Raw genomic sequence first — 20,660 nt, 5'->3', positions numbered from 1 at the left:
TCCTGCATTTGAAACTTCAACTGCAAATGAAGATATATAAGTAATGGCAGCAAAATGTCTAAGTAGGTCTACCTGTTCTTGCAGCATGTTAAAATATTCATGCAAGAACTATTTTAGTATTGCAACTGAGGTAAGGCTGGATTCCCTACAAGCCTTGGGGCTCCACTAGTTCACTGTGTGTCAACTGGTTTGTGGTCATTTAGATAAATAAATGTGATTGGGAATATGCACCACTAAAGTACTGTTAACATGTTAACAAGTTAACATAAGAGGTTATGGTGGGTCCTCCCTGAATGTGTCTTGAAGAGGTTTCTTGTGTAAAAATCAGCCCAACTGACACTGGATTTTCAAATCAATACTTGAGAATTTAGGAAAAATGTCATAACCTTGTATGTCAATATTTATTTTTTTCACGAATTGAACAGTTGATGAATGAACTTTTCAGTGTTTTCAGTGAGAAAAACTATGTATTGAAGACACTGTTCCTAATTAAACTCAAGCATTTCTTTGGGATTCTTTACTGCAATTTGTTGCTACTTATCTGCAGACATATATCTGCAATAATATATCGGTCTGGACGAATTTATTATCGGCTTATTTATCTGCCTAACGCTAGTCAAAATCTAGTTTCAAGACTGTCAACATTTCAGTAATGTGCGCATAGAATATGTGCCAAATTAATGTGTGTATTATCAAACTGACACACAGCAAACTTGGGGCCAGGCAGTACTCCGGCACAGGAATATAATAGACAACGGACAGAGAGTAAACGGGGTCCCAGCAATTTGTTCTCTGAGGCCCTAACCTGCTGTTAATTGGTCATGGACATTTGTCATGGAGTTTTTTACTTTTGTCCCCTACAGTGAGTGCTACAGTAAAGGTATGTTGGTAATTCCCACCTCTGCCTATGTATGTCCCCTGTTCCCGTTATATTAAATATATGGACATAAAGATGTCATGCAGTACATTGCAGTAGTTACTGCAACCGACCAACCCCCCCCCACCCCCAATCCATCCACCGTCCCCTGCAACGCATGCGCACTGTGACACAGACTTGACAACAAGCTATCGTATTTTGAGCCTTTGATGATATGGGCACTGCGCTGGCATTTAAATTCTTCGGATAATCAACAGTCACATGAACACAGCTTTACACACACTTCATTGTCATTACACATACACTATAATCGCCTTTCTGCTTGCTCACTATGCCGGTAAGTAGCTACCCCTGTTTGCATTTTTTGTTTTGCTTGCAAAGGGGTTCCTCCCTTCCTCCGACCTCACTGATGTGATGCTAACCGGTTAGCATAGTTAGCTTACCAGTTGCCTTTCGTGTAGGATACAAGAAAATGGTATACTCTTCCCAACATTGGGTTTTTCCAGACAGCACAAAATGACTTGCATGAAGTGTTACAATGTGGGGGTTTGTCAGAAAATAATTATCAAAATTAGTTAGCTGTTGTCCGTCTATAGTGCTAGTCAGGTAACGCTATAGCTAACGTTATCGTCAACGTTAGTAACGTTAGCGTTTGCCTGCCTAGCAACCCAGCAAACGCAAAGGCATAACAGATAACGTTCAACTGACTAACGTTAGCTAGCTTCTGGCAGCGTTTTGACGAGTCACTTAACAAGCTAGCTGCACACTTACTGCCTGGTGTTATTTACTGTAAAGAGATTGAAAGCTATGTCCTTATGTTCATGGTGGGTAACTGAAATTGTACATGTGTTAGTTAGTTATCACTACATATTAGCTTACGTTCTTTGATATAACTATCTCTTATTACGGTCCGTTTTTTTTCCAGAGCAATAAGCTTGAGAAACCTGAGGTCAATGATAACGTCAAGGTGGTGGTGAGATGTCGTCCCCTCAACCAGAAAGAGAAGATGATGGGCCACAAACTGTCCGTCCTTGTGGACGAGATCCGTGGGACCATAACAGTTAACAAATTGGAGACTCCCCAGGAGCCTCCTAAGACCTTCACATTTGACACTGTGTTTGGACCAGACAGCAAACAGCTGGATGTCTACAATCTCACAGCCCGCCCCATTGTTGACTCAGTATTAGAGGGATACAATGGTAAAATTAATATCACATTACCTATCATATTTATCAATATCAACCATTGCTGTAAAATATGCATCATCAATGTAATGACTGCATCACCCCTGCGATACACTCAAACATGCACTTTATTGGCTCTTATAAATCTAATCCTCAAATTTGTGGTTTCACTATTAGCTGTAATAATAATATGATAACTACAATTAATTATTTTATCTTTAATTTTCATATTCCATACTGGCACTGATGGTGTGGTCTTATGCTTGACTGTTCATTTCAGGCACCATTTTTGCATATGGGCAAACTGGCACAGGAAAAACATTCACCATGGAGGGTGTGAGAGCAGTGCCAGAACTCAGAGGCATAATCCCAAACTCCTTTGCTCATATTTTTGGTCACATTGCCAAGGCAGAGGGTGACACAAGGTAAGAAAGCAATCAATCAGCAGTGCTAAATAAAATGAGAACTTTGGTATCCTGTTTATTTGTCTAATATGGACACTCCACCATAAGCAACCTTTTGAAATAAAGTAAAGGGGACAGAGCTTGACACTATTATTGGTAAACTGCCTTGGTTTTGTACTGACGTTTCATCTGAATGTACTGTTATGAGTCTTAAAGGCGAGTAAAAACATCTATTTATTTTATCTATCTAGCTATCTATTTATATTTTAAACACCTATTTAAAGTTGGTTTCTTTGAGAAAGACAAACTTGTGAGTAAGTATTAGTGGAGAGGGTTGTATATTTCTAATTTTACTCAAGTGAGGGAGCTCATGTATATTCAGAACATTAAGTATTTGGACAAAGCATTTAAAAACATTCATCTGAATTAATTTAATTACTTACAGATAACGTTTATTATTGTTCTTAGATTGCAATGGGAGGCAGAATAAGCAGAATAGAAGGCTGCATGTAAACAGAGCTCTTGTGAAGGGGCACAAGTGTTATGAGTGAAACATTTATTTACAAGGCCTATTTTGCAGTTTTACATTTCAGCATTTAACATGACTTTGATTACACATTGAATTTTCACAGGTTTTTGGTTCGTGTTTCGTACCTGGAGATTTACAATGAGGAAGTGCGGGACTTGTTGGGCAAGGACCAGCTGCAGAGGCTAGAGGTAAAAGGATATTTAAATTCAATGCTAAAAAGTGAGTGAATAATAACAAAACTATCTTTGAGGATCTGTCTTAAAGGGCACCAGAGTCATTTTTCCAAACTGGAAAACTTGCAGAGGATGGCTGAATAGATTTGCTTGTATTAACAGTTTGATGCTGACAGCAGTTTTCCATGACAAAAGTTCTATTTTTTTCATCACAGGTGAAAGAAAGACCAGATGTTGGCGTGTATATCAAAGACCTCTCTGGTTACGTCGTGAACAATGCTGATGACATGGACAGAATTATGACACTGGGCCACAAAAACCGTAAGCAGAATAACCGACGGCATTAAAAGAGAAATTGATACTCACAAAAGCAAACATTGATCTTTCAAGGAATAGAAATATAGATGCAGTCTTGCGTTATATACAACATTGTGTTTGATTCAGCTGGTTGACATACATCAGATAAAATGTCTTATAAGTTCTTTATTCAAAATGAAATGTATTCAAACTATTAAGCAATGGCCTTCTGTGCAAAAATACTTAAACTGCTGTTAGTCGTCAAAGGTAATCATTTCGAAAAATCGACATTCAGCTAATATTTACGTATGTTGTCATACATATACCACATGAGTCATGTTGTCTGGTGAAATAATATTTCACTGTGTTTAGGGTCTGTCGGTGCCACAAACATGAATGAACACAGCTCCCGTTCTCATGCTATCTTCACCATCACCATCGAGTGTAGTGAGAAGGGTATGGATGGAAACCAGCATGTGCGCATGGGAAAGCTTCATCTGGTTGATCTTGCAGTATGTATCTGGGGCCAGACATTTCGAGTGAAAATAAACTACTTCCTAGAAAATTAGATGATACAGATATAACTAGGATATATGCCTTATCACCCACAATCCATCTGACCACCAATTAATTTCCCACTCTACCTCTACAGGGTTCAGAGAGACAGGGCAAGACTGGAGCCACAGGTCAGCGTTTAAAGGAAGCAACAAAGATCAATCTCTCTCTCTCCACGCTGGGTAACGTCATCTCTGCCCTGGTGGATGGCAAGAGCACACACGTACCCTACAGGAACTCTAAACTAACCCGTCTGCTGCAGGATTCACTTGGAGGAAACTCCAAGACCATGATGGTAGAGTGAAAGTTTGAAAACAGTACTAGAAACATGAGTGAGTTACACAAAAAACTCTCCTGTTAAACTGAAGGGTTCAAATGCATAATTTCAGAGAGCAATAAATGTGCAAATTAACATTTTCTCAGCATTTTTAAATTCTAAGCATTTTCCTATACTCTACTTTGATATTACAGTTTTTGCCTCACTTTTTAAATGACATACTTCTCCCCACCAGTGTGCAAATATAGGCCCTGCAGACTATAACTATGATGAGACCATCAGTACCCTGCGCTACGCTAACAGGGCTAAAAACATCAAGAACAAAGCCAGGATTAATGAGGATCCTAAGGATGCCCTATTGCGCCAGTTTCAGAAGGAGATTGAGGAGCTAAAGAAGAAACTGGTGGAAGGTAATGAGCCAGACAGTAAAAAATAATCATGCTGTTCGGATTACAGGTATTTTTTAAAGACTGACTCGTGTCGTTTTAAAATGTTGTTTTGTGCGATTCTAGGTGAAGAGATCTCTGGATCAGAGGGCAGTGGATCAGAAGAAATGGACGAAGGTGATGATGAAGGAGGAGAGGCAGGAGAAGGCCGCAGGAGAAGAAGAGGTAAGAAATTGTCATCCATGCACACATAGATACAAGTGTGCATTAGAGCAAATGACTGAAAACCTGCTGATGCAATCTTCATAAGCCTGGGCGTTTTTTCATGCAGTGGTTTAATATGTGGTTTTGGTAAATGGCTGTATATACATCCGTTTAATTTGTGTGTATCTAGTTTAATCTCTTATCAGCATGTTAATTGTAATATGAGTCAGCGTTCAGTTCCTCCTAATTATCAGTTGCTTTAAAGTCATAGTTAGGCTCTACTTGTTAACAGACTTCCATAAACATAACACTGTTCTCATTTAGGAATTCCCCTTGTATTCTCACCTTCTACTCCTCTCTGTTTTAAGTGGAAAATGTTAAGAGGAAGAAGCATCATTATGTCATCACGTTGCAATGCTGACACTAATGTTCCTGTGATGCCATATAAGATGCTTTGATGTTGGTCTCTTTATATTTCCCAGTTGTCCTTACTGTTCCTTCCAATACTACAGTATAAGGTTACTGAATTGATAATAACCATTCAGCTTCTGTGAGTATGCTGCTGTATCTGCAGTACTATGCATGCATGGAGGACCCACAGCTGCCTGATTTGTTAGACCCACATAAAGCACCAATATTTTGCTTTTTAGCTCTGCAAAGGCTACGCTCTGCAACAGCTCCTAGAGCTCTGTCTCTACCTCTGCCTGGTTCTTACTGCAGGCTTTGGTGGAAATGGTGCTTCCTCTGCTTCTTTTTCAGACAGCAGCAGCACCAGCAGCAGCAGTAATAGCTCAGAATTTGCCTGTTCCTCCTCAGTGCTACTGCCCACTGAGGACAAACCTCAGAATAGTGAGTTGGAGCAGGACTCTGCTCTGCCAACCCACTTGCCCACAAACTTAAGCCCTTTTCACATATAGAACCTGTAAAATTGCTGGTTTAAAATGTAAATGTAAGGCAGAGTTTTTGTCATTTACCCTGAGCTCCTCTATACAGAAAAATTCCATGTTGAGATGATCACTCATGACCAATCCAGGTTTTCTGGATGAAGAGTGTATCAGTTCTCATCCTGTGCAAGCAGTCTAAATGAGAGAGCATATTTTGCAGCTGATTTTGCTGTTTATGTCCATTACTTGATTGCTGACCGGGCAGAGCGTTATTTTTCTGTTTATGTGTGGTTAACAGTTGGCTTGCATGAGAGTTGAAAACTGAGAGCAATTTGACTGATGTGTTGGAGTGTGGTATATGTAGGTGGTTTTCTTAGGGGGTTTTACTGATGACTTGATGTCTCCTCGACAGCTTGAGTCATTCGTAGTATTTCCTTTTTAAAGTGGTCGGCTTAATTCATTTCTTGTCCTTGTGCTTATTATATAGTATGTTGAAATTGCACAGCTGTCTGAAGAGGGGTGCACATGATTCACATTATAATGCAGCAGGTGTGCTTGACAATTTCATGTCAATCGCTATATGTCACTATGTGTTATAATGCTTATCCACATCCAAAAGATTATTTTTATATAATATATATATATTTAATTATTATTAAAATTAGATATTTATAAATGAACAACTTTAGAGGGTTGTTCAGCCTAATTAGAGTGTAGTATCTCTAGTATTTTTCTTTCAGGAATTCACAACAGAAGAGTTTTTTTAAGAACCAAATAAATAAACTTCATTGTAACCTTCTCTGTTAATGTTGTTCATTTAATTGACACTTGAGCTGTTTAAGGTCCTAAGTAGGCAAATTGCCAGAGTGAATTTTCCTGGATTACAGTGCATGTGTGAAAGGGGCTTTATACTTTCCTTGTGTCACTGCCACCCCTGTAGGCTCACAGTCCAGACCCCCCGCGCGCATGCGCGACTGACCATACTGCTGAATTTTCATGTCCCAAACATTGTCAGGATTTACATGAAAATGGTGATTCCTGGTGTGACCTAAATGAGCACAACTTTGACGATTCTGCATGACAGATTCATATCCTCAGTTTCAGCTTACCTCTGCCAGGCTTGTATTGTGTAATCTGTGACTCAAATCACCCACATCATTTTTCATTATGTGAAGTGGTTGTTTTATTTTTTTGCCTCATGTTTATTCATTGTCACTTCTCTACTGGCATTTTGTTATTATAACTAATAATTTTGTTATTATCACTGAAACTTCTCTTGTTTGATCTGTCTTTCTCCCACTCATTGTCCCATATGTGGTGTTCCACTCTGTAGAGTCATAAGACTTTTGAGATCACTCTGTAATGTGTTGCTCTTTGTCTCTCTCTCCTCCTCCTCGTGCAAATGCCGCCTGTCTGGCTTGCTATACACCTCTTAATTCAAGAAGAAAGAGGTTGGTGTAAGAATCTACATAGCCCTTCTGTCCTGTAGCAATGATGTCTCCACTTGCACAAGTTATCCAGGCGGCTGCCGTGTGTTTCAGTAGCAATTTCACTAACTCTGACTAATCAGATAACATCGGTTCATTGTATAATCATTGTTAACATTTTTCTGTCCATCCATATATAACCCATGGGTCTCCTGTTCTCCATCTTCATAGCTACCATGTCTTTAAGTAAATCTTGGAATTTATACAGTTTACCTTATGTTCAAATTTTGCTTACATTAACAATGATTATTTAATACTGTGCGTTATCAAGTTAGAACTTTGTGCAGCTGGATCTCACTGGCACTCACTGTTAGGACTGTTAGGAGGTTCCTTCGAAAAAAACATAAATTTGACATCTGTCGTACAAATTTATGAACTAAAACTGCACATATTAAATAATACTAATGCTGATTAAAAACACAGTATAAAATGAATTAATCTGCATTTAAGGCATTCTAACCTATGCACTGACAAGTACTTAGTATGGGAAGATACATCTAAAACAACCTGTCAATTAAAGACACTATGGTTCCCTGTGTGTCTCTCTTAAGGGAGGAAGAAGGTTTCACCGGACAAGATGGTGGAGATGCAGGCAAAGATTGAAGAGGAAAGAAAGGCCTTGGAGGCCAAGCTGGACATGGAGGAGGAGGAGAGGAATAAGGCAAGAGCAGAGCTTGAGAAGAGGGAGAAGGACCTTCTTAAAGCCCAGTGAGTCCATGAAAAGAAGAATATTTGTACTTCTGATGAACTTTTTAAATGTGGTATGTGGTGACTGCTCATTTGATACCGTATCGACCTCTAACCTTTAAGGCAGGAGCATCACCTTCTGCTGGAGAAGTTGTCAGCCTTGGAGAAGAAGGTGATCGTGGGTGGGGTGGACCTCTTGGCCAAGGCTGAGGAGCAGGAGAAGCTTTTGCAGGAGTCAAACAATGAACTGGAAGAACGTCGCATGAGAGCAGAGCAGCTGCGGAAGGAGCTGGAGGAGAAAGAGGTAGGGAAAGATGACAGTGTAGTTGGATCCGCACAATGACATTTTTCCAAAAAACAATCCAGCTACTGATTACAAAATACTACTAAATACCACTAAGTGGATCAGCTGATGAGGGGTACTTACATGAATGTAAGCATTTGTTACATCAGAGTTAAATGCTTAATGCTGTATTGGTTTGTTGGCTTAGATGTCTTTAGTAAATAACTGAATGAACAATTTCACCAAAATAAATAGTGTTTTTATGGGCATAAGCTATTTCACAGCCTGTTAACAAATTGAATAAGTACCATCTTTAATTCAATTCAATTCAATTTTCAAATCACAACAAAAGTCATCTCATGACACTTAACAAATAGAGCAGGTCTAGACCGAAGTGCTGACTAAAGGTAAAACCTCTTTAAGCAGCCAGGTTGGGATGGGGTCTAAGAGACAAGTTGATGGCTTAGATGAAGAGATGGTTTTAGTAATTTGGTGAAGGTCAATGGGAGAAAAGCAATCTAAATATATATCAGGTTTTACAGCTGTTTCTGAGATTCCTGTGTTTGAAGGTAAGGTACCTCCTGAAGACAGGAGGTGATCAAGTCTGTCTCTAATAGTTAGAATTTTATCATTAAAGAAGCTCATGAAGTCATTACTGCTGAGGGTTACAGGAATACATGGCTCAATAGAGCTGTGACTCTCTGTCAGCCTGGCTACAGTGCTGAAGAGAAACCTGGGGTTGTTCTCTTCTATTAATGATGAGTAAAAGGCTTCTCTGGCTTTACAGAGGGCCTTCCTATAAGTTCTAAGACTATCTTGCCAAATTAAACGTGATTCCTCCAGTTTGGTGGAGCGCCATTTCCTTTCGAGTTTCTGCACTGTTTGCTTTAATTTGCGGGTTTGGGTGTTTTATTATCTTCTTTTTAAGAGGGGCAGTAGAGTCAAGTGTCAATCGCATTGAGCCTGCAGCACTGTCAACAAGATCATCCATTTGGGAGGGATGAAGATTTGCATAGGAGTCCTCAGTTTTAATGAGACACAGCATTGAATTAAATGCCGATGGAATCACTTTCTTGAATTTAGTTACAGCACTATCAGATAGATATCTGATGTAGGCTTTTTTGCCTAATGGCGTGTAGTCCAGTAATAGGAATTCAAAAGTTATTAAATAATGGTCCGATAACAAAGGATTCTGTGGAAAGACTATTAGATGTTCAATTTCAAGTCCATATGTCAGAACCAGGTCGAGGGTGTGATTAAAACAGTGAGTGGGTTTCTGTACCCTCTGACAGAAGCTGATCAAATCCAATAAAGAGATAAATGCAGTACCAAGGCTATCCTTAACAACGTCCACATGAATATTAAAATCACCTACGATAATGACTTTGTCTGTTTTAAGGACTAAACCTGATAAAAACTCTGGGAATTCAGATAAGAATTCAGAGTATGGACCTGGAGCGCGATAGACTATAACGAATAAAACTGGCTTCAGTGTTTTCCAGGTTGGGAGTGAGAGACCCGAACAAGGCTTTCAAATGAGTTATAATCCAGTTTAGGTCTAGAGTTCATCAACAGGCCGCGTGCAACATCATCAGTTGTCTACAGTTCTGCCAAGCAGTGCAGTGGGTAAGAAGATATGACATCAGGTACAACATAGTCTACATGAGGTGTCGATCTTAATATTAGCTTGATTTACGCAGACATGGCTGCATCATTGTGGTTGGCAAATATGGTTAGACGCTCATAGTGACTCTCACTTCCTTTGTGTTCAGGTGAATAAGCACTGTTAAGAGAAAGCCAGGGGAACTTGTGACCTTTGAGCACGCAAATGTCAGATTTTTAAAACAATTTCTTATATGCACAAAAAAACTGTTTTAGGACATCATTTTGACCTCTGCCCTTTGTCAATATGGGTTCTTCACAGTCATGACAAGAGGCTACAGCTTGCTAGCTTGCTTTTGCATAAGCACTGATCCCTCTCTCTCTCTCTCTCTCTCTCTCTCTCCCCTTAAAACAGCAAGAACGTCTGGACATAGAAGAGAAGTACACTAGCTTGCAGGAGGAGGCTCAAGGAAAGACTAAGAAGCTGAAGAAAGTATGGACCATGTTGATGGCTGCCAAATCAGAGGTAAGCATAACATAAAAGAGTAAGACTGAGAGAGATCATACATTGTAACAGCCCTTGTCAGGACAGCTGGGGGGTGTAGTGTGGAGGGACTATCAAGGCTTTCATGAGAGATTGAATTCCTATAGAATACAATGAAATACTTTTCAAATCGGAGCTTAAACTGATAAATTATGAAACTTGATCAGGGGACCAAAACAAATTGATCAACTGTGGTTGTTGCATTTTGTCTGTTAGATGGCAGATCTGCAGCAGGAGCATCACAGAGAGATCGAGGGCCTCCTGGAGAACATCCGCCAGCTGAGTCGAGAGCTGCGGCTCCAGATGCTCATCATAGACAACTTTATTCCCCAGGAATACCAGGTGTGTATGTGTGCTTACTTTTGTAGCACAGCAACTCTGTTTTTGCTCAATACCTATGATGTGCATTGTTCCCATGTGAAGCAACTTACATTTCTAATGACGCCTGCACTGACACAGCTGGATCAGCCAGTGTCATTTCTGTTATGTGGCAGCCAGGTGTATGCTTGTAATGTTATTGCCGTCGTAACCAGGGGCGAAGCAGGATGTAGTCTATATGCCCTCACTGGGTCCGGTACCACAAGCACAAATACACACCCACTTCACGAGATGAAGCAATAAGGCTTCCATACCCAACCGCCTTGCGTAATAGCACATACAACCCCATATACAGTGCATCTGGAAAGTATTCACAGCGCTTCACTTTTTCCACATTTTGTTATGTTGCAGCCTTATACCAAAATGGATTAAATTCATTTTTTTCCTCAAAATTCTACACACAACACTCCATAATGACAACGTGAAAAAAGTTTTTTTGAGATTTTTGCAAATTTATTAAAAATAAAAAACCTGAGAAATCACATGTACATAAGTATTCACAGCCTTTGCTCAATACTTTGTTGATGCACCTTTGGCAGCAATTACAGCCTCAAGTCTTTTTGAATATGATGCCACAAGCTTGGCACACCTATCTTTGGGCAGTTTCACCCATTCCTCTTTGCAGCACCTCTCAAGCTCCATCAGGTTGGATGGGAAGCGTCGGTGCACAGCCATTTTCAGATCTCTCCAGAGATGTTCAATCGGATTCAAGTCTGGGCTCTGGCTGGGCCACTCAAGGACATTCACAGAGTTGTCCTGAAGCCACTCCTTTGATATCTTGGCTGTGTGCTTAGGGTCGTTGTCCTGCTGAAAGATAAACCGTCGCCCCAGTCTGAGGTCAAGAGCGCTCTGGAGCAGGTTTTCATCCAGGATGTCTCTGTACTTTGCTGCATTCATCTTTCCCTCTATCCTGACTAGTCTCCCAGTTCCTGCCGCTGAAAAACATCCCCACAGCATGATGCTGCCACCACCATGCTTCACTGTAGGGATGGTATTGGCCTGGTGATGAGCGGTGCCTGGTTTCTTCCAAACGTGACGCCTGGCATTCACACCAAAGAGTTCAATCTTTGTCTCATCAGACCAGAGAATTTTGTTTCTCATGGTCTGAGAGTCCTTCAGGTGCCTTTTGGCAAACTCCAGGCGGGCTGCTATGTGCCTTTTACTAAGGAGTGGCTTCCGTCTGGCCACTCTACCATACAGGCCTGATTGGTGGATTGCTGCAGAGATGGTTGTCCTTCTGGAAGGTTCTCCTCTCTCCACAGAGGAACTCTGGAGCTCTGACAGAGTGACCATCGGGTTCTTGGTCACCTCCCTGACTAAGGCCCTTCTCCCCCGATTACTCAGTTTAGATGGCCGGCCAGCTCTAGGAAGAGTCCTGGTGGTTCCGAACTTCTTCCACTTACGGATGATGGAGGCCACTGTGCTCATTGGGACCTTCAAAGCAGCAGAAATTTTTCTGTAACCTTCCCCAGATTTGTGCCTCGAGACAATCCTGTCTCGGAGGTCTACAGACAATTCCTTTGACTTCATGCTTGGTTTGTGCTCTTGACATGCACTGTCAACTGTGGGACCTTATATAGACAGGTGTGTGCCTTTTCAAATCATGTCCAATCAACTGAATTTACCACAGGTGGACTCCAATTAAGCTGCAGAAACCTCTCAAGGATGATCAGTGGAAACAGGATGCACCTGAGCTCAATTTTGAGCTTCATGGCAAAGGCTGTGAATACTTATGTACATGTGATTTCTTAGTTTTTTATTTTTAATAAATTTGCAAAAATTTCAAAAAAACTTTTTTCACATTGTCGTTATGGGGTGTTGTGTGTAGAATTTTGAGGAAAAAAATTAATTTAATCCATTTTGGAATAAGGGTGTAACATAACAAAATGTGGAAAAAGTGAAGCGCCGTGAATACTTTCCGGATGCACTGTACCTGACATTCTCCGCGAGGGGATGAAGGCTGGGAACAAAATAAAGCCTACTGCTGTGAGAAAGAGGAGATGAAGGTTACACACTGTAACAGTCCAGCAAGGAGAAGAGGAGGGAATAAAGGCAGCTCTCCATGCGCTCCGACATCAGTCACTCTGACAAAACAGTACAGAAGTTCTGTTGTTCAAGTTCTTACATCACCTCATGTAGGCCTCAGGTTTTCTGTGGCTTAATAATTCAAACGATAAAACATGTTTTCTTCGCAGCTGTACGGATCGTAGGCCTAAATGAGGTGATGTGAACTTGTGAACATCAGAGCTTCTGTACTGAGTGTTTTGTCGAAGTGATTGTTATCGGGTGATTCGTTTTGTGTGCTCTCCCTCCTGCCTGTTGGCGCATGGTGAGCTGCCTTTTTTCCCGACTGTTACAGTGCGCATCATCCCCTCTTTCTCACAGCAGTAGGCTTCATTTTGTTCCCAGCCTTCATCCCCTCACGGAGAATGTCAGGTATTCTACTGTGTGGCACAAGTACATGTGCTTCTTACACAGCGTGAGTGCTGGGCGTGAAAATGACAACTGCGTTGGTTGGAAACTAGCAATGACACTTGAGCTGCACTGTGCGCTGCTTTGCGCCGGGTGTAAGATAGGACCCTTAGTGTTTCTCTGCTATCTTCCGGGGAGGCTGCTCTCATGTATCCTCACTCATCACTCTCCAGAGATCCCTCTACATTTTTAGATTTTGCAGGTTTGAAATGTAAATAATAAAACCCCAAAACACACAAACAAACAGCAGCTATACAATTTGTACAGTTTTGTTGGCATTTGTAACACCCATTGCCTGCAGGGGACGCAGCTGTAAGAATTGCAGAGGCTGTAACTATTATTTGCCTGTAGGTGGCGCATATCAGCACATCAACCTGCAGGTCATGAGGCTCTGCAGTTGGATGATATTAGCTGGGTTTTATTTGGCTTTGCATCACTGTCTATGTCTCCTTGTTTCTAGTTTTTATATTTTCACATGTTTTCCTGTGCAGGAGATGATAGAGAATTACGTGCACTGGAATGAAGACATTGGAGAATGGCAGCTGGTGAGCTCACTATGCATAACTCATACACACGCTCTGCTTTTTTGCGGTTCAATTGACATCAATTGAAATGTGAAACTGTGTTAAGGGCTGCTTCTTAGTAATGTGTGTCTTTGTACTTTATCTTTCAGAAATGTGTGGCATACACTGGCAACAACATGAGAAAACAGACCCCTGCTCCAGACAAAAAAGAAAAAGATGTATGTTTTTTGTCCCTGCCTGAGATTGTTTTTGTGTAATGATGATCTCGGAGATACTCCCTGACAATATATTGTTGACCACACTCTTCTTCTGTCCCTGCCCCCTGTAGCCATTTGAGGTGGATCTGTCCCATGTGTATCTGGCCTACACAGAGGAGAGCATGCGGCAGTCACTGATGAAACTAGAGAGACCCAGAACCTCTAAAAGTGGCAAGAGTGGTCGACCCAAGACTGGGCGAAGGTAATCTGCTTTCTACACAGACCACAGACATGCTGATGCTCCACATCCTGTTGAGCATTACTGATGCATCTGTCTTAATGATAACTCGTTCAGTTTAGCAGTAAAGTTGCAACAATAACTGTTTGTAATAACTGTCCCACAACACATAACACAAACATGCATGGATTTGCCACATGCAAGTCTTCACAGGCTCTCATTGATACTGCTCCCTCACCCACACAGACCATTCAGGGGATGTACTGATCAGGGATCACATAAATGCTACAACAGCACTTTAACGTCTTCTGAATTTATCGTGCACAGTGAAAAAACAGCTGTTTTTTGTTGTTACTTATCATGAGACAGGGAGAGAGAGATGGCTTCAGCATAATTTTAATGTCACTTCAGCTGCCATTATCACATCTTTTAAATGTCCACTTCCACAGACCACCTCCTTAAACAATTGGATTTCTATCCATCTCTAATGCTTCTTGTTTGCATGACACATGGGGTGCCACATGGCCGGCATGGAGGCGCAGTGGTTAGCACTGTCGCACAGGAGGTAGAACAGGGTAGAGGGAGTTGGGGGTTCAATCCACTGTGATGTCGAAGTGTCCTTGAGCAAGACGCTGAATCCTAAGTTCCTGATGGAGACCAGCACCTTGCATGGCAGCTCAGTCGCCATCGGTGTGTGAATGTGTGACTGAGTGGGTGAATGTGACTTAGCTGTAAAGCGCTTTGGGAACTGGGAAGGTTGAAAAGCGCTATATAAGTGAAGACCATTTACCATTTACTTAAGTGTAAATGGGCTATTTCTGAAAAGCAAAAACCTGATTCTGGGGTAATTTGTTCACATTCTTAGCTGGTTATCTGCAACTTTACTTGCTAGTAACATTTTATTCCCTCGCCACACTGGCTGCACTGTATAATTGGTTTGTTTATAGCATGATGATATAAAACCTTAGCAAAACGGTATTTGCTGTTATCATGATATGCTGTTATTCTGAGAAATGAGAACGCTGAAATCTCCTTGAAGTCGTTGATAACACTTATCATGTACCCATCTCCACACAGGAAAAGATCTGCAAAGCCAGACGCTGTGATCGAATCCCTTCTGCAGTGAAGACGGCGTACAGGAGAGCTTGGTTTCACTGCAACTTTCATGCTACTTTAGGAAAACAAGTCATTAGTCGAGTCTGAAGAATTTATTGTTGAACATTATTTATATGATTATCTAAATACACTGTATAGCTGGTAAGGTTTTAAATGTGAAGGAGCTGTACCTATGATACGATTAAGACCTCTTAGACAAGAGGACCTGTTATTTGTATTATTGTGCAAGACTTCTTTGAGGATGTTCAACATTTTAATGTTGCTTTGGAATACATTTCGGCGACCACAGCCTCTGTTTAAATCAAGCTCTTTTACGTAAGCAGGAATTTACCGTAAACGTATTTCACTTGAAACATCATTGGTTTTGCACTCTGAAAGAAGGTACATAATTGACAGGATGTTGAAAATAGAATTGAGGACATGAACTAGAAACTGCATTCATATCTTCTGAAATTTCTGAAAGTGTCTCACGATGAACACCATGTAGATGAAGTCGTAACTTCTGTTCTACTGATTTCCTGCTATGTGAGAAAGTGATTCATGTTAAATTGGCCATGCTGATATGAATACATTATAACTGAATTGTAATTAAGGGTGCATTTTCACTTAAATGAAAGCAAATTATTCTACTCTCAGCACAAGCTGTAGCCTCCATGTTTCTTCCCATTTGAATACAAGAAATCATTAACATGGAAAGAAACAAAAATAAACACTAATATGGAGGGAACAAGGAGAGGAGAGTATATAGTATCAAGTATGTAATTGAGAAGTGTGTTTTATACTTTTTCCTTGAGGTCAGAAACATAGGGGGCATGCATGCCAGCCAGCTCTTATGTTAGTGCCATTTGCTAATCTAAGCAAGTCATCTTTTTATTTATTTTCAAATGTCAGAACACTGACATTGAAATGCACCATACATACTGTATGCCTTAGTATAATGCACTAGTATGAGGCTTTTGTGGAGATACTTTGATTTTATGATGTTCTGTAGTGGAGGCAAACTGACTTTTATTTTGTCACTTTTATCATAGTGTATGTCAAATGTTTACATCCCTTGGATATTTTATTTATTAAATTATTTTACATGTTTTATCTCACATACTTGTTGCTCTTTCTGTGTTTCATTATTAAATCAGTAATATGTTCAAATGTCCTGAAACAGCTGGTTAACTGAACAGTTTTACTTGGATGATAAGGACGGATTGCAGATACCTGAAACATTATAAGCAGACAGGCTGTGAAAAATACAACTTTAACAACAAAACACTTTCTCATTATAATTTATTGATATGTAAATACAAGTGCTACAAAAATAAGATGTAAAAAAATAAATATTACATTTTACAATAAATAAAAATAACTTAATGTATATTACACGTGTTACTTAAATAATACATCTGATCACTCCAAATGATTCATGTGGTCACTCCCCTTCTTCGTTCAATGCGCACACTTTATGATGCAGTTCAGAAGTTTCTTTAGGCGTATTGTGGATTTCTTCCTGTGATCAGGACAAGGGACATTTTCCTAAAACAAAATCATTTTGACAATTTAAATTTTAAGCGCATAAAGCTGAACACAGAACTTAAATGATATAGAACATGTTTGACATTAAAGACCATACTCATTGTTAGGGGGAAAAAAAGCCCCTTAGAGAATTTTGGTTTGGTTTAGGACTAAAAATCTTGTTCAATTACATTGAATTCCTCTTTACCTCAATGTTGTAGTGGTGCAAGTGGCGGTTGAGACTAGAATTTTTTAAACGTGTGTTATTCAGAGCCTCCTCAGCCAAACAGAAGAACTCACTCTGTGAAGAGAAAGGCACAATCAGTAATGGTATCAAACAAGCAGGAATTAGGACTGAATTAGTCTAGAGAAACCAGCTAAGCTTAATCTTGAGGAGTTTAATATGTGTGACAAATGCCACCATTGTGTACAATAATCATAAAATGTTTCCAACATACCACACAATCTGTGTCTTCTAGTATCGCCATTTCCACGGTTTCATTCACGGTCTTCAAAGACAAGATAAGAATGTCAGTACATTATAAAACAGACAAACAAACAAACAAACAAACCAGGTGTAGTTTTGTTGTTTTCTTACCACGTTCTTTAACTCGTTCTTTGCTTCTACAAGAATAACATGACGGTTGTCTTTACGAGTTGGTTTGGTTGATGCTGCATAGACCATCACAATCATCACTGCCAGTGCAAGTCTTGGAATATTGAAGTTCTTCATGTCTTTGAAAGAGACTGTGAGCCAGCACTGTCAGGTTGCCCAGAAGAGTTGAATACCCTCTGCACTCATACTACTGTTGCTTATATTGTGATCATGCTGACACTCTGACACCACAATATACAGACACGTCAGAGGAGGAAGACACCAAATAAGGACTAAAGCATGATGTGTATCTCTTTTACTATCAAATGTTCCACTAGATGCAAAGACTTGTTATCTATTGCGAAAGAATTACCTATTAATCCCTTATCAGCAAAGCTCCCACCAAGAACTGCTGGTCATCACCTTGTTTTAACATCTTGTGAATGTTGTCTTAGTGTGTAAGGATGGGAAAGAACACAAAGCAGAGAATTACAAACCATCTAATGTCCAAATAGTATGAATTCACTGTGAAAAACTATTAAGTGTGTCTTTAAACTGAGATGCTTATGGACCTTTTTCACACCACGTTTTGACCTGTCGCAGCAGAAAAGCACAGGTGGACCTGAAGAAATGAATGATGACCATTAAATCCTGTGACAGCCAGGATGCAGCTATAATTAATGTAGTTTACAGTATTAGTAACACCTGTGGGTTTCATGTCAAAATGACTGCAGTGAGTAGGCATATGGGAAATATTTTTAGTCAAGCTTTTACCTTTATCCCACTCATTAGGAGGAAACTCTGACTGACAGAAATAATTCCACTCTGCCTAAGTTTCATTTTTACTTTGGGTGATGAGAGCCCACAACAGCTGTTTAACATCTGTCATTCTTAAAATACAGAAGAACTATGTTATTAAAATAAAACAAATTAAATATTTAACATTGTTGATCTGGGAAACAGTAGTTTCACAAAAAAGATATTACCTAAATATTACTCAAAATATTTTGAATATGACTTAAAATAATTTTAATAAAACAAATTAAAAATAGATTTATTTTATTTGGTTGAGTGATAAAACCGGTCCTCTAGTAACTTGGAAACAAGGCACTAATTGTTGATAAGAGTAAAATAGTGACTCTGTTTTGACTTGTTTTATATGATGGAAGTTTTAGCTCATAAAACTTTAGCTTTGCACACTCTAACACATTCACATCTCCACAGTTTACGTCTACTATTTCTATTGTGGTATATTTTGGACCACCAACTGACAACTTTTTAAAGAAGAGCCCCATCTTCAGGCAATATTTGTAACTTATATGAGTCACGATATTCACGCCAGTGCAGTTTGTTTAGGTACCCGAGCCACAGGGCAGGCAGACATGCTCCAAATAATCATGTTCATTTACTTTTGTGCAATTAGAAAGTTGTAATGTTAAACCTCAGGAAACAGTTCTCTTAAAAAGCATAAAAAGTATGTGTTTATGAAATACAATACATTGCTAAATATTAAACCAGTGTTTCTCAACCTCTTTGGCTTGTGACCCTTTACAAAAAAAGCTGTCTATGAGTTGTTGGCAGGTCCATAAAAGGAGACATTTCTCCTCCAAACTTCTCATCAAAGATTCACTTCAAACTCCAAAACATGAATACAAATTCGTATTATATCAGTCTGCATAATGAGTATTTTTACTTTAAGATACTTTTAGTTGATAATACTTTTGCTCAAGTGGGATTATGAATACCGGACTTTAACTTGTAACCCAGTATTTTTTAATTGTTGTATTGGTACTTTTACTTCAGTAAATGATTTGATACTTCTTTCATCACTGGTTATTTGTTTTTATTTTTTATTTACCTCTTTGTGTGCTTATGTTGTTATTATGTGATTATATCTATCTATCTATTAATATTGCTACATCATTTAGAGAGCTTGGATGGGGAAACAAACCAGCGCGCCTTTCACTGTATCAACAAATGAATGACATGGAAATACAGCCAGCACCACTTTACTTCCCAGAGAAAATCATCCTCTCCATCGTTAAACGAATCAATAAGCTCCTGTGAGGCTGGACCACTCAGAGCGGGAGAGCATCTGAGGTGGTCAGCCAATAGGAAAGCTCACAGGATTTAGGCTAGATGCGCCATTTTACTGCGTCCACAGCCATCCGGCAAGATGGTCCCCTTGCTTTGTCTCCCCTGACCGGAGTTGTTTCGGTATTCAGCGGCTATTATTGCTTCCGTACCATCGAAAATCTGCAAATTGGATTAAACTGGGCCGCCCCTACCACAAAGAAAACGTGTCTCTGTCAGTCAAGAAATGACGACGGTGATAAGCAGGTAGGAACACTGTTTAGCCTGTTTGTTTAGACAAGTCAATTTTGCATTGATTACATTGCTACCTTCGCTAGCGGCGAGCCGGCCCGTGAATGCCTATTGCTAGTTAGCAAGCTAGGCTAGCTGAGTTGTAGCTATTAGCTGCGCAGCCGGCAATGTTTAAGTTCGTACAAACGCAGATTCAGACGTGCATATGCGCATTCCAGGATGTTTGCCAAGGTAATTAAAATGTAAAATATGCGCTTGTTTGTAGAATTGCAACTACTTGCTTTGTATTGTGGCTAGCCAAACGTTGCATTGCTACTTTGGAGTCTACTAGGCAGTGCCAGGCTGCGTTTAGCGCACGGGTTCATGCCATGGTATCGTCAGAAACAGAGAAGGCCTGTAGATGCATTTTTCGGTGCATGCCCATGCATTGGACCTTGTATGCACTACCGAGATTGCAATGTTGCCAGGGCAACGTGGGGCCGTGAAAAGTAGTTCTGCATTAACGACGGGCGCTAAACCTGCTAATGTTAGCAAGCCTAAACTTGGCATCCCTGATAGTCAGGAGTTCCTGTGTTGTCAAAACATAGAAAGGCTGCGTTGAGGATAAAGAAGGAGCACAGGGCTGCAAATACAGAAGCGTGCGCTGCTTGTTAGGCCAGTTGACTCCTTTTATTCGACTGACACAGTAATTTTTTGGATAGATTTTAGGCCTGTTTGTTGCTGGCAGGACTGAGTGATAGCTCAACACAGCTCATAGCGATCTAATCAGCACATTATGATGACGCAAAACGACTAAATAAACAGCGGTGCCTCTGGCTCAGGAGTGATGTGCTCCAAATACATGCACGTAAAATCATGCAGGTAACGCACAGATTTAATGCAATATGATATAATCACACAAATGATGGAAAACATGCAGTTTATTAACCGTTTATT

General features: G+C 40.1%; 1 protein-coding gene across 2 annotated transcripts; it reads left to right on the top strand.

The window, feature by feature from the left end:
• The first annotated feature begins 1,073 nt into the window (after window positions 1-1,073).
• Window positions 1,074-16,348, top strand: kif3a (kinesin family member 3A). Of its 2 annotated transcripts, XM_070912765.1 has the most exons (19): window positions 1,074-1,214; window positions 1,803-2,076; window positions 2,342-2,486; window positions 3,098-3,182; window positions 3,383-3,488; window positions 3,837-3,976; window positions 4,117-4,314; window positions 4,532-4,706; window positions 4,809-4,907; window positions 5,646-5,735; window positions 7,213-7,221; window positions 7,809-7,965; window positions 8,068-8,248; window positions 10,245-10,355; window positions 10,590-10,715; window positions 13,715-13,768; window positions 13,897-13,965; window positions 14,076-14,206; window positions 15,260-16,348. In XM_070912765.1, exons 1-19 carry the CDS (start codon window positions 1,209-1,211, stop codon window positions 15,306-15,308), a joined length of 2,205 nt encoding a protein of 734 aa, XP_070768866.1. In that variant the 5' UTR covers window positions 1,074-1,208; the 3' UTR covers window positions 15,309-16,348. The 2 variants fall into 2 exon arrangements, with proteins under 2 accessions (XP_070768866.1, XP_070768867.1); XM_070912766.1 differs by lacking the exons at window positions 5,646-5,735; window positions 7,213-7,221.
• The last annotated feature ends 4,312 nt before the right edge of the window (window positions 16,349-20,660 follow it).

This window comes from Enoplosus armatus, chromosome 10, assembly GCF_043641665.1.
Source record: "Enoplosus armatus isolate fEnoArm2 chromosome 10, fEnoArm2.hap1, whole genome shotgun sequence".
In the NCBI taxonomy this organism is placed as follows: Eukaryota; Metazoa; Chordata; class Actinopteri; order Centrarchiformes; family Enoplosidae; genus Enoplosus; species Enoplosus armatus.
This window is presented reverse-complemented; position numbering and strand designations above follow the sequence as displayed.